The sequence below is a fragment of the Plasmodium sp. gorilla clade G2 genome (assembly GCF_900097015.1).
Source record: "Plasmodium sp. gorilla clade G2 genome assembly, chromosome: 7".
Lineage (NCBI taxonomy): Eukaryota > Apicomplexa > Aconoidasida > Haemosporida > Plasmodiidae > Plasmodium > Plasmodium adleri (nom. inval.).
The window spans coordinates 1,037,501-1,055,626 of record NC_041699.1 but is presented as its reverse complement, the minus strand read 5'-3'; the positions used below and the strand labels follow the sequence as shown (position 1 = coordinate 1,055,626).

The following is an 18,126-nucleotide window of genomic DNA, read 5'->3' as shown; positions in this document are numbered from 1 at the left end:
TTTTAAATATAGTAATTTATAAATAATTATCAATCATAAAATAATAATTAAAATAAGATAAATATATTCTATATATATATTACTAATATGTAAAATAAGTTAACCTTTTAATTTATAGTATATTACTATTATATGTTTTGTTTATATTATATATAAATAAATATATATATATATACATATATATATATATATGTATAATTATTTTCATATTAAAAAATGTTGATACATTTTGTCATGAGGAATAAAACTTTCTCTTCATTCTCTATGTTTTAAAAGACTTCTTCCCTTTTAATTTGATACATTATATATTTATTTTTTTTATAAGCATCTTAATATATTTCATTTATTCATTCATTTATTCATTCATCTATTCATTCATCCATTTATTCTTTTATCCATTTATTTATTTTTTTTTTTTTTTTTTTGTTATTAATTGCTTTCTTCAATTTTGTAATGAAATTTCTTCAAATAATAAAACATCTCAAATTACAAAACAAAAAGAACACACTTGGTCATTTTGTAAATTGTAGTACTTATGAACATTTCAGTAATATTAACAAACTATTTTTCAATAACTACAGTTCGACCAAGGAATATTCTGAACATGGTCAGGTGAAAATTGAAAACTACCTGAACAGTACATTACAATATGATGAAAACAGCCAAAATGGGTCACCAAATAATTTAAAAAATGGAAAGCACAATATGTATAATTCTGAAACCAATGTTAATATAAATGAAGACAAATATAAAGATAATAATATATCTAGTAATAATAGTCAATACAATAATAATAGTAATAATTCTTTTTTTTTTCATTATGAAGAACAGGGAATGAAAGACACCATTGATGATGTAGTTAACGAGAATAAAAAAAAAAAGATGAACAGATTTTATTTAGACAGTCAAGCAACCACAATGATTGACCCAAGAGTATTAGATAAGATGCTACCATATATGACATACATATATGGAAATGCTCATTCAAGAAATCATTTTTTTGGATGGGAATCAGAAAAGGCTGTGGAGGATGCGCGAACAAATATATTGAATTTAATAAATGGTAAAACTAATAAGGAAATAATATTTACATCAGGAGCAACTGAAAGTAATAATCTTGCTCTGATAGGTATATGTACATATTATAATAAATTGAATAAACAAAAGAATCATATTATAACATCTCAAATTGAACATAAATGTATTTTACAAACATGTCGATTTTTACAAACAAAAGGATTTGAAGTAACGTATTTAAAACCAGATACAAATGGCATAGTAAAATTAGATGATATAAAAAATAGTATTAAAGATAATACTATAATGGCATCATTTATATTTGTAAATAATGAAATTGGTGTTATACAAGATATTGAAAATATAGGAAATCTGTGTAAAGAAAAAAATATTTTATTTCATACTGATGCATCCCAAGCTGCTGGAAAAGTCCCTATAGATGTGCAAACGATGAATATTGATTTAATGTCAATGTCTGGTCATAAATTATATGGACCTAAAGGTATAGGTGCTTTATATATAAAAAGAAAGAAACCAAATATCAGATTGAATGCTTTAATTCATGGAGGTGGTCAAGAAAGAGGTTTAAGATCAGGAACTCTTCCAACGCATTTAATTGTTGGATTTGGAGAAGCTGCTAAGGTATGTTCTTTAGAAATGAATAGAGATGAGAAAAAAGTTAGATTTTTTTTTAATTATGTAAAAGATTATTTAATAAAACATTTAGATTATATTGTATTTAACGGATGTCAAATAAATAGATATTATGGAAATATGAATATATCTTTTTTATTTGTTGAAGGAGAAAGTTTATTAATGTCTTTAAATGAAATAGCTCTAAGTTCAGGTTCAGCATGTACCTCAAGTACATTAGAACCTAGTTATGTTCTTAGATCTATAGGAATTTCAGAAGAAATAGCACATACATCTATTAGAATAGGTTTCAATAGATTTACTACTTTTTTTGAGGTACAACAATTGTGTTCTAATTTGGTAAAATCCGTCAAAAGATTAAGGAGCATCTCACCTCTATATGAAATGGAGTTGGAAAAAAAAAATTCTTCAAATGACGACATTCCAAAGTTTATATGGACATAAATATGGAAATATATATATATATATATATATATATATATATATATATATATTATGGATGTGCATTTTATATGTAAATAATTTTTTGTACTTTAAATAATTGATATATAACATATATATAGATAAATATTTGTATTATAAAAATATTGTGTAGTTATATATACATATATATATATAAGTACACATTTAAATATATACATATTAATTTTTTTTTTTTTTTTTTTTTTTTTCCCCCATTTGAATATGCTTGTAGCATTATATAAAAGTTATATTGAATACCATTTTATTAAAAAAAAAAAACACAAAATTAAAACTATTGACTTGTTTGGTTAATATTATATATATATATATATATATATGTATATTTATTTATTTATTTATTTATTTATTAAGAAACATGGAATAGCTTCGAATATATATATCATTATATATTTTCATTTTATATTTTAATAAAAATAAGATATATAATATTTTTAAAAATATGTTTTTCAATACATTAAATATATTAAATCATAATTTTGTGGTTCAACATTTTTATATAATAAAAAACAATTAAAATTATAAATATGGTAAAATTATATGTAATAATGGGCTTCACATATATATTAATTTTTATATTATTATATATACCTTAATAAGAAAAATAAATGGCAGGTACACATATGTAAATATTATATATATTATATATATATATATATATATATATATATAATATATTATTTTAAAATATATCTTATACTTTTTATTTTCATTATGAAAAGAGCTTACAATTATATCACATCCATATCATATCATATCATATGATTTGATTTTTTTTTTTTTTTTTTTTTTTTTTTTTTTCTGGGGCTTTAAAAAAAAAAATTAACACTTTCTCTTTTTTCTTTATTAAGATACAAAAATATATATTATTTTATTTATTTATTCACCTTATTTGGTTATATAAATAAAATATATATATATATATATAATAATTCGTTTGTATTTTTGTTTTTATTTTATTTTTTTATTTTTTTATTTTTTTTGTTTCCTTCAGACTGGATAATAAAATGAGAAGATCCTTTTATTATTACATGTTTGATTTGATTTGATTTGGTTTTTTTCCTGGCCTTATTAAATACTGATATAAGATATATAGTTCTTATTATAGAATTATGAAAAATTATAAGTGAAATTATAGGAGCAAAAAAATAAAAAGAAATGACAAAAATTAGAAAAAAAAAAAAAATTGCCATATGAATTATATATATATATATATATATATATATATATATATTAAATGTGTGAATTATATGTTTTTTTTATTTTTCTTTATTTCATTTTAGTAAGTTTTTAGATTTTAGTTTTTAGTTTTTAATTTTTTTTTTTTTTTTTTTTTGATTTTTTTCTCGTGTGTAATTGAAAAAAAATGAAAAGAATAATGTTATTCTTTTTAATTATATGGGCAATAAATATTAAGAGATATATAAATTATAATTTAAAAATAAAATTAAAGACGTTTACTAATAAAATATTTATGTCTGGAAGAGTTCAATTAAAATCTACAAAATTACAGCATAGAAAAAGACCAAGAAAAAGAAAAAAATCTAGTATATATCCAACACCTGTATTATATCATCCTAAACAAAGAGATTATTTTAATTTACAGAATGAATATACTTGTCTTCCTTGTAAAGATATATTAAATTTATTATCACAAAATAAATTATATTTATTAATAGAAAGTATAAGAAATAAAAATAATGATGCTATAAACAAGATATTATATAAAGATGTGAATAATATTTATATAGATAAAAATCATATATATTATGATGAAAAAAATTTAGAATCAAAAGATAATCTAAACCAAGAAATAAAACAACAAATGGAAAAACATAATAATAAAAATATTAATCATTTATATGATCGTGAAAAAAAAACGACCAGAAATTTTATAAAATTTTCTAATTTTAATAAATATTATAATAATAATAATACAGAGGATGATATTGCTAACATGGATAATAGTGATAATAATATTTGTAATAATAATAGTGATAGTGATAATATTTGTAATAATAATAGTGATAGTGATAATAATATTTGTAATAATTATGTTGAAGAAAAAGAAAAACTAAAAGATAACACATTTATTGATATAAATAATATATATTTTTATTTTAAAAAAGTAAACATAACTAATATTAATAAAGATAATATAAATGATGATATATATAAAGAATTATTACAACTAAAAAAAATATCCTTACAAAATGAAGACACTATAGGATATAATATATATAAATATTTTTTGAATATTATTACAAATGTAGATAGAGAAAAATATATGGATGATTTTTTTCTAGTTAAATTTATTAATAATATATGGATCAATAAAAATATACACAAATATTTCTATTTCTTAAATTCTTTATATGATCGTATGAAAAAAATTTCATATAAATTATTTTCTTTAAATTATAATATTGATATTATTGGTCATCACGAAGAAAAAAAAAAAATGATATATTTTCAAAGACATGAATTATTTGATAAAATTATAAAAAAAACGAAATATATACCCAACTATATTTTAAAACATAACTATATATATTCTAATAATATTTTTAATCTTTATAAATATGATATAAATACAAATTCATATATAAATAATTTTCATAACACATATAAAGAAGTATCTGTTGACGACTTTTTAGATAACGAAAGAAAGAAAAATCTAAATATCTTCTACAACCAAGAAAAGTTTCAACCCTTCTATGAATATGCTCAACGTTATGATAAAAATAATCAAATGAAACATGTAATGACTGTTGTTTATGGAAATCAAAGAAAACAAAAGGATTCGAATGAACTCCAAAACAATAATGATGATATAAAAAATGTTGTAAATAATAATAATGAAAAAACATCTATACAGCAAGGAATAAAAAATGATCAAGCGGATAAAAAAAAAAACCTAAACAAAAATACAAACACTAATAGTAATAATAATGATAATAATGATATTAATAGTAATAATAATGATATTAATAGTAATAATAGTAATAGTCATAGTAATAATCCAAATGAACCACCTTGGCTATCTGCAATAAGAAAGAACCAAGATTTAAAATACGAAATCTTAAATAAAATATGCGAAAAAATGCATGCAGAATTTCGTGAAATGAATGTCTTAACCGAAGATAATAAAATCGATTTAAACAGAATCGATGATATTAAAAATGATAAAGATAATTTGTTATATAAAAAAGTTTATGCTATGCGTGATTATTTTTATAAAATTTTTTATGATAATTATAATCCTAATTTAGATATATATGAGCTAGAAACTTATGTAGATGCGGAATACAGAACCTTTTCTTATAAAAAGGATCTAGATGTTCTATTTAAAAATTGGGTTCTAAATGAAAATAAACAATTACCAGTTGTACATTTTGCTAAGAAGGATGTTGAGCTAGCCAAAATAAGATACATGTCAAAAACAAAGAGAAAAGAATTAGAGTTTAATGAGAGATTTGCAGAGCGACATGGTAAAGGAAAGATTCCATTTAAACGAAATTTTGATGATAACAAAGAATATGACGAAAAAAAAGATGAAGAAAAAAAAGATGAAGAAAAAAAAGATGACAAAAAAAACGATGACCAAAAAAACGATGACAAAAAAAACGATGACAAAAAAAACGATGACGAAAAAAACGATGACGAAAAAAACGATGACGAAAAAAACGATGACAAAAAAAACGATGACAAAAAAAACGATGACCAAAAAAACGATGACGAAAAAAACGATGACCAAAAAAACGATGACAAAAAAAACGATGACGAAAAAAACGATGACCAAAAAACAAAGGGTGATAATAATAATAATAGTGGAGGGAGCGATTCCTCTTCGAATACTATTACAAAATCTCAAGAAGACGATAAAACAAAGAGTAAAAAGAAAGTTATCATAAAATCAATAAATTGCCTAATAAAGTGGAATATAACTAGCGAAAATGAATACAAGAAAAATAATGATGAAAATATTTTGAAAGATGATGACATAAATATTGGAGATAATGACGATGACGACGACGACGACGATAATGATGACAATATTGATTTTAATGATATAGATATTCCTAATAATGATTTAGATTCTTATGGATTTTGTGATGAAAATATAGATGTATATGAAGATGAGGATCCAACGTTTGAAGATATACACTATGCTAAACTTGTTATTTATGATGATAATTATGATAAACAAGAATTTATAGAAACATTAATGAAATATATAACAACATGTGATTATAAAAGAGCATACTCAATATATAACTCATTAAAATTTAAAGGAAAAGTAGATAATCTATATTTCAAAAATTTTGAAAGAGCCGAAAATATAGCATTTCTTCTACGACAATCAAAACAAAAAATCTTGGTGGAAGCAGAGTTTTTATAAAAAAAAATATATATAAATTAAATATTTTATGTCTACTAAAAAATTAATTATTCACACATTTTATTCTTTTAATATTTTTTTTTTTTATGTAAATAGGTAGTTCAGGTTGCTATAAAAAAGGATATTACAATGTATATATGTACATGTGTATTTTTTTTTTTCTTTTCTTTTTTAGTGTAACCTTTATTCATTCGTAAAATATGTAATATCATATTAATTTTAATTATTATTATTTTAATTTTTTTTTTTTTTTTTTTTTTGTGTTTTTTTTATTGAATGTATATATAAATATAAATAAATATATATATATATATATACATATATTTATATGTAATTTTTATCTTTTTATTTTTTTTATTTTGTTTTATTTTTTTTTTTTTTTGTGATCATATCAAAAGTGGATAAACTGAAAAAAAAAAAAAATTTTCATTTTTTAAAATATAATTATATTAATTTTTTATCATATCCAAAAAAAAAAAAAAAAAAAAAATGAGAAATACTCATAAATTATAATATCATTTTACACATAAGATTAATATATATATATAAAAAAAAAAAAAAAAAAAAAAAAAAAAAGGACCAAAAGAAAGATTAGCACTTTACAAATTATAAATATATTTATATTTATAGTTATAGTTATATTTATGTTTATGTTTATTTTTTATTTTATTATTTTTTTTTTTTTTTGATATACTAACATAAAATGTCAATTATTTTTTAATACGCTCACAATAAAAATGTTTATATATTTTATATTATTTGTATAATAAAAGATAACCTTCTCAGTTGTCATAATATTATATATATTATTATAATAAAAATACTATACATACAAAATAAATAAATATATATATATATATATATATATATATATATGTTATATTTTTTTTTTTTTTTTTTTTTTGGTTTCTTTATTTTGTATGGATAGTTTTTTTATATGGTTACATATTTGAAGAACCAGCCCTTTTTATTGCTCATTTAAAAAATGATTCCTTTGGAGATTGAGGCAAAAATGAAGGACTCAGATCCAGACATAAAGATAGAATCGAATGCAGAACCTAACGTAGAAACTAACATAGAAACTAACATAGAAACTAGCATAGAAACTAACATAGAAACTAACAGAGAAACTAACGTAGAACCTAACGTAGAAACTAACGTAGAAACTAACATAGAAACTAACAGAGAAACTAACGTAGAACCTAACGTAGAAACTAACGTAGAAACTAACATAGAAACTAACATTGAATCCAACGCAGATCCAAACGTTGAATCCAATGTTGAATCCAATGTTTATCCATATGTTGAATCCAATGTTGATCGAGTGCCTTTCCTTGGTGAGGAAAATAAAATTTATGCAAATGAGGAAGATGAAAATTTTGTGAATAATTATATAAATGAAAATATAATAAATCTGAAGAGTGTAGATAATTATTTAGAAAAGATGGATAATAAAATCAAAGAGTTAGATGAGAATATTAATGATAGAGTGCAAAAATATATATTGATGAAAAATGAATATGAAAAAGTATTCAAAAGTATTAAAGAGAGAACAAAATTAATAAACAATATAATAAATGATATTGATAAAAAAACTGAAAAGAATGAAGATGCTTTAATAATTTTATGTAAAGATATTAAAAAATTAGATACAGGCAAACAAAATGTAACACAGACTATAATATTATTAAAACGTATAGTAATACTAATAACATCTATTAGTAAATTAAAAAAAAAAGCTATCAAAAGAGAATATAAAGATTGTATTTATTTAATACATATTATAAAAGAAATGTTAACACATTTTTCAGATTTAAAAACAAATAATAAATTACGTAATCTCTATCATGAGACCAAAATATTATTTAAAGATTTAAAAAATCAGATTAAAGAAGATATAAATTTAATATATGATCCTCATATATTAATAGAAAAAAATATGGTCATCTTAAATGATCACCTGATACCTATAGAGAAGAATAATCATGATAGTATTAATAACAACAACAATAATAATAATAATAATAATCATAATAATAATCATAATAATAATAATCATAATAATCATAATCATAATAATAATCATCATAGTTATATTCGAATTAACCTATTTGATGCATGCACTTGCCTTTATTACTTAAATTCTTCACTCATAAAAAAGGTTTCTAAGAAATTTACGAATTTTTTCTTAGAAAAATTTATTTTTATATTTAAAAATCAAGCTCATACATTAGATAGTATAGATAGAAGAATATCATGGATTAAGAGAGCTCTAAATAATTATGATAATGTTTATTCTCATATATTTCCTTCAATATATAACATACCATTCCATATAGTAACCAAATTTTGTTTAATAACTCAAAAACATGTTCTTAAAATTCTGTCCTCTTCAATAGAACACACAAACAATCCAACAGATTTAATAAAAACAGTCATCAATGTTATTAATTTTGAAAACTTCTTAAACAAAAATATTAAATATTATTCATCCAATGAAATTCCTACAATTCATGATTATTCATCTTTAGATTTGCCATTCCCTGAACTTTTAATACAAAAAAGTCTACCCAAAAAAGAAAAAGAAAATATGAATACGGATCTATCCTCTATAAAAAATAAAAATTATATTAATAATGAGGATCATCAAAAAGAATTAAACATAAGTGTTGATAATCATAATGAATTCAGTGAACAAATGAAATTTTTAGACAAAAAAAAAAACACTCAATTAATTAATAACTATTTATATATGGAAGATATTACATCTAATCAGGATGAAAACAATATTATATTTACATATAATAATAATATGATGATAAACACTTTTCAAAGTGTTCAAAATTTTAAAGGAGCCATTTCTTGCTCATTTGATAGTTTTTTATGTAACTGGCTGAAATATGAAGAAAAAAAAATATTAAATAAATTTGAAAATATTATAAATGAAAAAAAAGAAGATTATATAAGTGATATAAAAAATTATAAATGTATTAAAGACATTGTAAATATAGATTTTAATAATTTTGATATAAATGAAATAAATAATATAAATTTAGATACAAGTAATAATACATATTATTACAACAATAGAGATATAAAAATTATTGAACAAAATATTTATAATAATGTATATAAATCATCTTATTCTATTTTTCATTTATATAAAAACTATATTAATATGATACTTTTATTTAGTAAGTGCCAAACATTATATGATTTTATTCTTTTTTTTAAAACATTATTATTTAAATATTCTGAAGAATTAAATAAAAGAATTATTGAAAAAATACAAGAATCACAAGAAATCGAACATATCAAATTATTATCTATATTAATTAATACATGCTCATATATAAATTCTCAAATGAATGAAGCTTATCAACAATTAAAAACTAATATGGATCCTTCTTATTTTATATATATATCTTTTAAAGATGAAGAAAAATATTTCTTAAATATTAAAACCAAATGTATAAAAAATATTATATTATATATAAAAGAAAAAATAAATAATATCATATCAAATATTACTATAGTTAATATATATGATATAAATAATATATGTGAAAAATCTATTTATATGAATAATATAAAAAAATTACTTTATCAATATTTTTCTTTTTTTAAAAATATATTTGATAATACATGTTTAACCTATTTATTAGAAAAAACAACCACTTTAATAATTCAACAATTTTATGATACTATCTTTTCTTTTACATATATAACAAATATAACAGCTCAACAGCTCCTTCTCGATTCATATGAAATGCAAAAGGTTTTGTTTAGTATGACAGATATATTGAATAGTACTAATCAAAATAAACAGAAATCACAAAAAATTCATCAACATAAAAAATATGATGAATTAAAAAATGAAAACATTGAAACGATTCATAATATAACAAGTAAAGAAAATAAAACAAATAAGAATTTGTTACCACTGGAAGAAATTAATTTATTGTCTGAATCTCATATAAATATAGAATATAGTGAAGACGAAACAATAATTCCACAAACATATTATAATTATGTAACAAGCAGATTAAATAAAATACAATTCTTATTAAAAATATTTTTATCTAACATATATGATATTAATGCATTCAATTTATTACTTACAGAGAATGACAATATTTGTAATATAGAAGAGATAGAAAAAATCTTGACGATGAAATATGAGAAAGACAAATATTTAGAAGAAGATAATAAAATCAATAAGGATTATATGTTGGACATTAAAAAAACAGGCATAAGAGCAGCAGAGGAGTTGAAGAATTTTATATCAAAAATGACTCACCTATAAAAATAGAGATATAACAATATAAATATATATATATATTTTTATTTTTATTTTTTTTGTTTTTAAAAATTTCAATGTGTTAATTTGACAAATGTGCAAAATATACACATAAATTAAAAAAAAAAAAAAAAAAAAAAAAAAAAAAAAAAAAAAAAAAAAAAAAAAATTTTTATTTTTAAATTAAAAAATAATAAAACATTAAATAAATAAATAAATAAATATATATATATATATATATTAAATATTATAATGTATATATTTTTACGTATATCCTAATTTTACGAATTCAATGAAATTCCATTTGGAGATTTTTTATTATCTAGATGAAAAATTTTTCCAATATTTCTTATACGTTGTGATTTTTGTTCAGTATCACTTTTTTGTTGTAAATATCTTTTACCTATGTTATAATCACCACCACCATGTTTTTTTAAAAAATGAGATATATCATATGTACTTATAGCAAAAGATTTCAATAAATCAATTAGACATAATATTTCTTTATCATTTAAATCTCCATCGAATTCTTTTATTAATATACCATTATCTGGTTGTAACATAAATGCCTTTGGATCATGATCTATAATTACAACTCTATCTAAATTACGACCTAATCTTTTTAAATCTTTTACATAAGATTTTTTTTTTTTAGAACATTGATCTCTATGTAAACATCCAATAGCTGGTATACCCCATTTAGATATTACTTCTTGAGCTACTGGGAAATTATCATCTGACCATATAACAATTTCATAAAAACTAGATAATTCTTTAAAAAATCTATCAGCATATGGTCTTTTTAACACTCTCCAACCTGTTTTTCTATCATATTCTAATTTAGCTATCACATAATTTAAATCTATAACTAACGTAGGTAAATTTTCTGGATAATTTAAATCTTTAAAATCTGGTAATAAAGGTTCACTACTTAAAGGGAAATATCTATCTATAAATTCATTTAATAAATCATTATATTTATTTTCTAATATTTCTCCTTTTTTTTTCATCATTTTTATAAACTCTTCTACTGTTATATCATTTTCAATACAATACATATATACATATCCAAAAGGCATTAATAATAAACTTAATAATAAATACATCTTTATTAATTTCTCTTTTTCTTTTTTATCCATATATATTTCTTTTAAAGTCTTACTCTCCTTATTATTTATAAAACAACCACTTAATTTATTATTATTCACATAAGTCTTTCTCATATTATTATTATTATGATTATTATTATTTATATCCATTTTTTTATTTTCTATATTATTATATTTTATCTCACATCTAGCATTAACCCCACCCATATTTGTTCCCATTTTATCTTTAACCCTCATCCTATTATTATTATATCCAACGCTTGAGCTGAAATATTTGGAATTTCTCATATTTGATAACATATTAAATGATTCTGATCCACCAACTTTATAACTTTTAAAATTAAATATATTATTTAATAAATTATATTTCTTATTTGTATGCTCTAAAAAGTTACTTTTCATCGTTTCATTCACATAATGCACATCATTACTTGGAAAGATATTCTTTTTATTATCATTATTTAATTTATTCATATATAACATATCAATATTACTTATACTATCAAAAATATCTCTTCTGCATGAAAAGCCTATATTTCTATTCTTCATATTTTTTATAACATAACAATTTTCTAAATTTCCTTTTTTTCCTTCCTCATTTTCATAAAATAAATTCTCATCTAACACTGCTTCAATATCACTCTTGGTTATACTCCCTTTAATACTACAACATTTTCTTAAAACGTTATTACATATTTTGTGTTTATTATTATATAACCCTTTTAAACGTAAGAGTGTATTCATTTCTTAAAATATATAACAATAATAATATTAATAATAATAATAATATATTATAAAAAATATTATGAACAAACACTATTTAAAATTCTACAATCATATCAATTATAAATTCTAACATATTCCAAAAATATTAAAAATAAAAATATATATATATATAAATATGTTATAATATATATTATATATATTATATATATTATATATATGTGGTTTATAATTTTATAACCTTCATTTTATATTGACTACAAATTTTATGTATTGAAAAAAAAAAAAAAAAAAATCACGTCAAAATGATCAAATAGGTCAATAAAAGTATCAAATAAAAGAAAAATAAATAAATATAATAAAATAATAATAATAAAATAAATAAATAAAATATTAAATTATAATAAAAATATATCAATTAAAAATTAATTATATTATATATAAATAAATAAATAAATATATATATATATAATATATATTTATTCATTTCTATTTTATTTATTTTCTATAGTACAAAATTGACAAGTGCAAAAATTAAAAGCAAGAAAAATCATGAGTATATTTATATATATATATTATATATATATATATTCATAAGGCTTATATATTTTAACAAAATTATGTAGTAACTATTATATAATTTTGAGAACACATTGATAATATTTTCTTAATATGTGAATATATTTCACGTATCTTTCACATTTTAAATTAATAAATAAATATTAAATATATATATATTACATATTTTTTTTTTTTTTTTTTTTTTTCTATCAATAATATTTTCTTTGATAATATTCTTAATTTAATTTTTTTTTTTTTTTTGGTGTATATTTTTATATATTTATGTTCCATTATAAAAAAATATAATATGCCTCTTACTATTTTTTTTTGTTTTAATTACATTTATATATGACATAAAAAAAAAAAAATAGTATGAAAAAATGAACAAAATATTAAGTACATTTTACGAAAATTATAGAAATACCCCAAGAAATATTAAATTTGTAGATATTTATATTTTAATTACACTTGTTAATATCCTCCTTTTATTTATATATGGATATTTTTGGTGTTCTTTTGATGAAAAAATATCAGTTGCAGCTATTTTCACAGCATTAGGAAACTTGACCTTTTCAGTAGCACTGCGAGAACAAGTAAAAAATAAAATGAATAATATATATATATATATATATATATATTTAAATACTTATTAGATAATTTTTGCATATACACATATATATATATATATATATATATATATATGTATATATATATATTTTATTTTTTCGAAAGATATCTAATAAAAGTCTTTTTAATATTAAGAGGGAAAAAATAATATTCGATTTTGTTCTCTGTTCTTTGGTATTATATATTGGTAAGTGAAAATTTTCCATTTGTATATGATTTTTTTTTTTTCTTTTCTCTCGACACATTTAAATATTTACATATATAATTTCACAATAATTTATTTTATTACGATTTGTATATATATTTGTATTATAATTGTATTATGTATATTATATATTTTCCAATTTGTTTTATTATTTTTAATATTTTTTTTTTTTAGGAGTATTTAGTTATATGCACTTGAATTAATATAAAATTTTCAAATATTTTAAGGTCTAAGCCTTTAATTAACACATAATATATATATGTATATATTATTTTTTATATATTATTTTTTTTTGTTATTTGACTCATATAATGTCATAAAATCTTCCTTAATATATATATATGTAACCCATTTTGTTTTACATATTTATTTTAATTTTTTCTGTATATACATCATTAATAAATGAAGATTTTCTTTTTATATTTTGCTTTTTTATTTGTATCATATAAAAGTGTAATTATAACTTTGAAAAATGATAACACATTTTTTGTCTTTCCAAATATAATGAATAAAAATAGGAATATATCGAAACGTAATTTTAGTACCTATATGAAGCGCTTAAGGAATGCTAGTGTGGAAATTGATTTAGTTAATCGAAAAGATTTAACAAAGGTCGAAGTTATTAAAATGTTTTTAAAAGGTGTTAAAGAATGTAAAAATGTAGAATACTTGAAAGAAAAACATAAAGGACATGTTCCACCAACTACTAAAAGGAAATTAATGAAACAAAAAAGAATGATTAATTTAAGAGCACAAATTAAAAGTACAAGATTGAAAAAACAAGAACAAGTACCTGAAGATAAAAATATACTCAATTTTCCAGCAGACCAATTAAAAAATATAAACGCAGCTGTTTTATATTTTAGAAAATATTTTGAAAAATATGAAAATAATGAAGATTCGAAGGATATATGAATTTTTTATTTTTTTTTTTTTGTAATATTAAATGAATGCTCACACTATGTGCAAATCATAAAATAAAAAAAAAAATATATATATATATATAAATATATGTGTGCATTTTTTTCCTTTTTTTTTTTTTTTTTTTTTTTTTAATTACTTTATTCTTTTTTTACCTGAACTGTTAATAAAAAAAATATATATATATATATTTATATGGCTATATTTTTAATAAAAAAAAAAAAAATTTATATATATATTAAATTAAGAAATGTCCATTTTATTTTCCCTAAATTATTTTCTATAATGTAAAATACGTTTGAATGGTGAACACATATAATATGTTCAAAATTAATTAAATACTAATAAGAGTATTAATTACAAATATGAGAGAAAAAATAAAATGGGAGTTTTATTTACAAACGGAAGGTAAAAATATTAACATGAACAAAAAAAAAAAAAAAAAATAATAACAAATAATACATACATACATACATACATACATATACATACATATACATACATATATATATATATAATACATTTCACATGTTATAATTTCTCGTTATATATTTGGATAATATTTTTTATAATTTATATTAATCGAATTGATCACTTCAATTGTCTGCTTTTTTATTTGAGTATATGTTTTATACTCCTTCTCCACAGGATATATATCCCTATACGTTTTAACACATCTATTATTAATTTGAACAAAATTCTTTTGATATTCGAATAAAATATTTTTGTAATATCTTTTCTTTAATAATAAACTTTTCAATTTTAATAAATCCTTGTATATGTATTTATAATCCGTTTCTAAATGGCTTATATCTGAATTCTCATCAACCTCCTGTAATATATTTTTAACAGTCATGTCGTTAATAATATTTGAAAAGCTCCCTAAATTGGTATATTCGCTTGAAAATGAATTTTTCTTTTGTATAACTTTGCTTTCTTCATCTTCTTCGCACGTTGCTACAAAGAAAAAAAAAAAAAAAATAAATAAGTACATACTGTATGATAAATTAAAAGGTAAACCCGAACAAATGTATATATATATATATATATATATATACATATATTTATTTATTTATTTGCACAATTTTTATACGTACAGTTCTTTTTTGGAATATCAAAATCCCTTCGAAATGAAGAACAGGAAGAAGAAATAGAAACATTTCTTGATTTTGCATCGAAGGATGTAGTAGATACACCACCTACAATATTGGACTTTAAATTTTGATAGTATGTATATATAGGTCTCAATACTTCTTTGTAAATTTTATTTGGTATGAATTTAAAATGGCTATAAAATAATTTATCATACAATTTTAAAATTTCTTTGATTTTTTTTTTTTCATAAACAAGTTTTTCATTAGTTAATTTCATGGGTGATAAAAAATAATCTACGTTTTTTTTTAAGACTTTCATACATATACGTAGATACATATTTCCATATGAATCCATTGTAAAATCTTTTTCTTTTGCTTCTTCATTTTTTATTTCTTGAATGATAGAATTTATATTTCTATTATCATTATCCAGATAAATATCATTTTCTTCTTTGTTGGAATTATTCGTAGAATCCACATTTCCTTCTATAGTATTATATATATTAACATCTTTTTTATTTACATTAATAATTTTATTTTCGTCATCCTTAATACTATGTTTACTTTCAATTGTATTCATTGTATTATATGTATTATTTATATGGGTGTTATTATTAGTACTATAATTAGAAATGTTTTTATAATTTTTTAACCACATAGGAGAGTTATCAAAATTTGAATGATTAATATTATCATTCTTGTCATTATAAAAATCATCACGTTTATCATTATATTTATTATCACAATTATCATTCCTTCTTCCTTCTAATGATATGTTTTGAAGTTCCTCTTTACTAACATCTTCGTCTCCTTTTTTTTTTAAATATTGTTTTTGCTTTATATCTAAATAATTCTTTAAATTTTCTTTTTTCTCGCTCATAGTGTTCAATGTTTTTTCGTCATGTGATGAACAGGTTTCTTGACCATATTCATCCAACTTATTAAAATTATTATCATTATTGTTGTTACTATCATTATTATTATTATTATTATTAATACTGATGTCACCTATGCAATCATAAAAGGAAATATTCTCATTCACATCATTTGTATCATTTACAAATTTTTCATCACTTTTTGTTTCTTCTTCTTTCTTTTTATCGTATATAACTTCTCTTTGTGTTTCTTCATTTTCTTGCATATGAACAGGTTCATTTAAATGATCATTTGTGTGTACATTGTCTGTATTACTTTCATTTAATATATTCATATATATACTATTACTATTATAAAAAATAGATTCATCTTCATTATCTTCATTCAAGTTACATATACTTCGATTTGTTTTATATAATCTTGGTAATGGAAAATCAGAAGATTTTACACCTTTATAATATTTCTTCAATTTATTTATTTCGTTATTTAAATTATGTTGGTTCTTTTCTTGCCCCTTATCTAGATCATCATGTTCATCTTTTAAAAAAGGAAACCATTCATGTACACAGTCTTCTAAAATCATATTTATTAATATATCATTTTCTGAATTATAACTTTTATTGTTATTATTTTGAGAACATATATTTAGTATATTCGAATTTCGAGGGCTATTCAATAAATTCCTAGAAGAACTGAAGGAACTTCCTGAACTGTTCATTCGATTAACAAAAAAAGTTAAGATAAAAAAGGAAAACTCAACATATAAAAATATATATTATATTATATATATATATATATTTATTTATTTATTTATTTAGGAAAGCTCTTTCTTTTTTTTTTTTTTTTTTTTTTCTTTATTAAAATGTTAATTTTCTACATTAAGTGGAAAATTAATTGTACATAATATTTTAGGAACATTTAATAAAATATTTTAATATATATATAAATATTTATATATTTATATATTTTTATTACACGTTTAATATTACTTTGAAAACATGAACACAGTTCTTACCCAAATAATTAATATATATATATATATATATATATATTTATTTATTTATTTATTTATTCATATTTTAATGCATACTTATTAGGACAGAATTTATATTTAAAATATTTATTTTAAAATTTTTAGAGAGTATCACTATATATTT

General features: G+C 19.6%; 7 protein-coding genes across 7 annotated transcripts; 5 read left to right on the top strand and 2 right to left on the bottom strand.

Moving 5' to 3' along the window:
- Positions 1–453: 453 nt before the first annotated feature.
- PADL01_0724900 (cysteine desulfurase, putative) lies at positions 454–2,115 on the top strand (the record flags this gene model as incomplete). Its single annotated transcript, XM_028681287.1, has 1 exon — positions 454–2,115. The coding sequence occupies one exon, from the start codon at positions 454–456 to the stop codon at positions 2,113–2,115; it is 1,662 nt and encodes a 553-aa protein (XP_028537680.1).
- A 1,402-nt stretch (positions 2,116–3,517) lies between these two features.
- PADL01_0724800 (conserved Plasmodium protein, unknown function) lies at positions 3,518–6,553 on the top strand (the record flags this gene model as incomplete). Its single annotated transcript, XM_028681286.1, has 1 exon — positions 3,518–6,553. The coding sequence occupies one exon, from the start codon at positions 3,518–3,520 to the stop codon at positions 6,551–6,553; it is 3,036 nt and encodes a 1,011-aa protein (XP_028537679.1).
- A 985-nt stretch (positions 6,554–7,538) lies between these two features.
- PADL01_0724700 (vacuolar protein sorting-associated protein 53, putative) lies at positions 7,539–10,859 on the top strand (the record flags this gene model as incomplete). Its single annotated transcript, XM_028681285.1, has 1 exon — positions 7,539–10,859. One exon carries the CDS (start codon positions 7,539–7,541, stop codon positions 10,857–10,859), a length of 3,321 nt encoding a protein of 1,106 aa, XP_028537678.1.
- A 275-nt stretch (positions 10,860–11,134) lies between these two features.
- Positions 11,135–12,706, bottom strand: PADL01_0724600 (mitochondrial import inner membrane translocase subunit TIM50, putative; the record flags this gene model as incomplete). The annotated part of the gene is made up of 1 exon (XM_028681284.1): positions 11,135–12,706. One exon carries the CDS (start codon positions 12,704–12,706, stop codon positions 11,135–11,137), a length of 1,572 nt encoding a protein of 523 aa, XP_028537677.1.
- Positions 12,707–13,626: 920 nt separating this feature from the next.
- PADL01_0724500 (conserved Plasmodium protein, unknown function) lies at positions 13,627–14,281 on the top strand (the record flags this gene model as incomplete). The annotated part of the gene is made up of 3 exons (XM_028681283.1): positions 13,627–13,839; positions 13,979–14,060; positions 14,253–14,281. 3 exons carry the CDS (start codon positions 13,627–13,629, stop codon positions 14,279–14,281), a joined length of 324 nt encoding a protein of 107 aa, XP_028537676.1.
- Positions 14,282–14,480: 199 nt separating this feature from the next.
- PADL01_0724400 (conserved Plasmodium protein, unknown function) lies at positions 14,481–14,993 on the top strand (the record flags this gene model as incomplete). The annotated part of the gene is made up of 1 exon (XM_028681282.1): positions 14,481–14,993. One exon carries the CDS (start codon positions 14,481–14,483, stop codon positions 14,991–14,993), a length of 513 nt encoding a protein of 170 aa, XP_028537675.1.
- A 550-nt stretch (positions 14,994–15,543) lies between these two features.
- Positions 15,544–17,687, bottom strand: PADL01_0724300 (conserved Plasmodium protein, unknown function; the record flags this gene model as incomplete). Its single annotated transcript, XM_028681280.1, has 2 exons — positions 15,544–15,956; positions 16,097–17,687. 2 exons carry the CDS (start codon positions 17,685–17,687, stop codon positions 15,544–15,546), a joined length of 2,004 nt encoding a protein of 667 aa, XP_028537674.1.
- Positions 17,688–18,126: the final 439 nt, after the last annotated feature.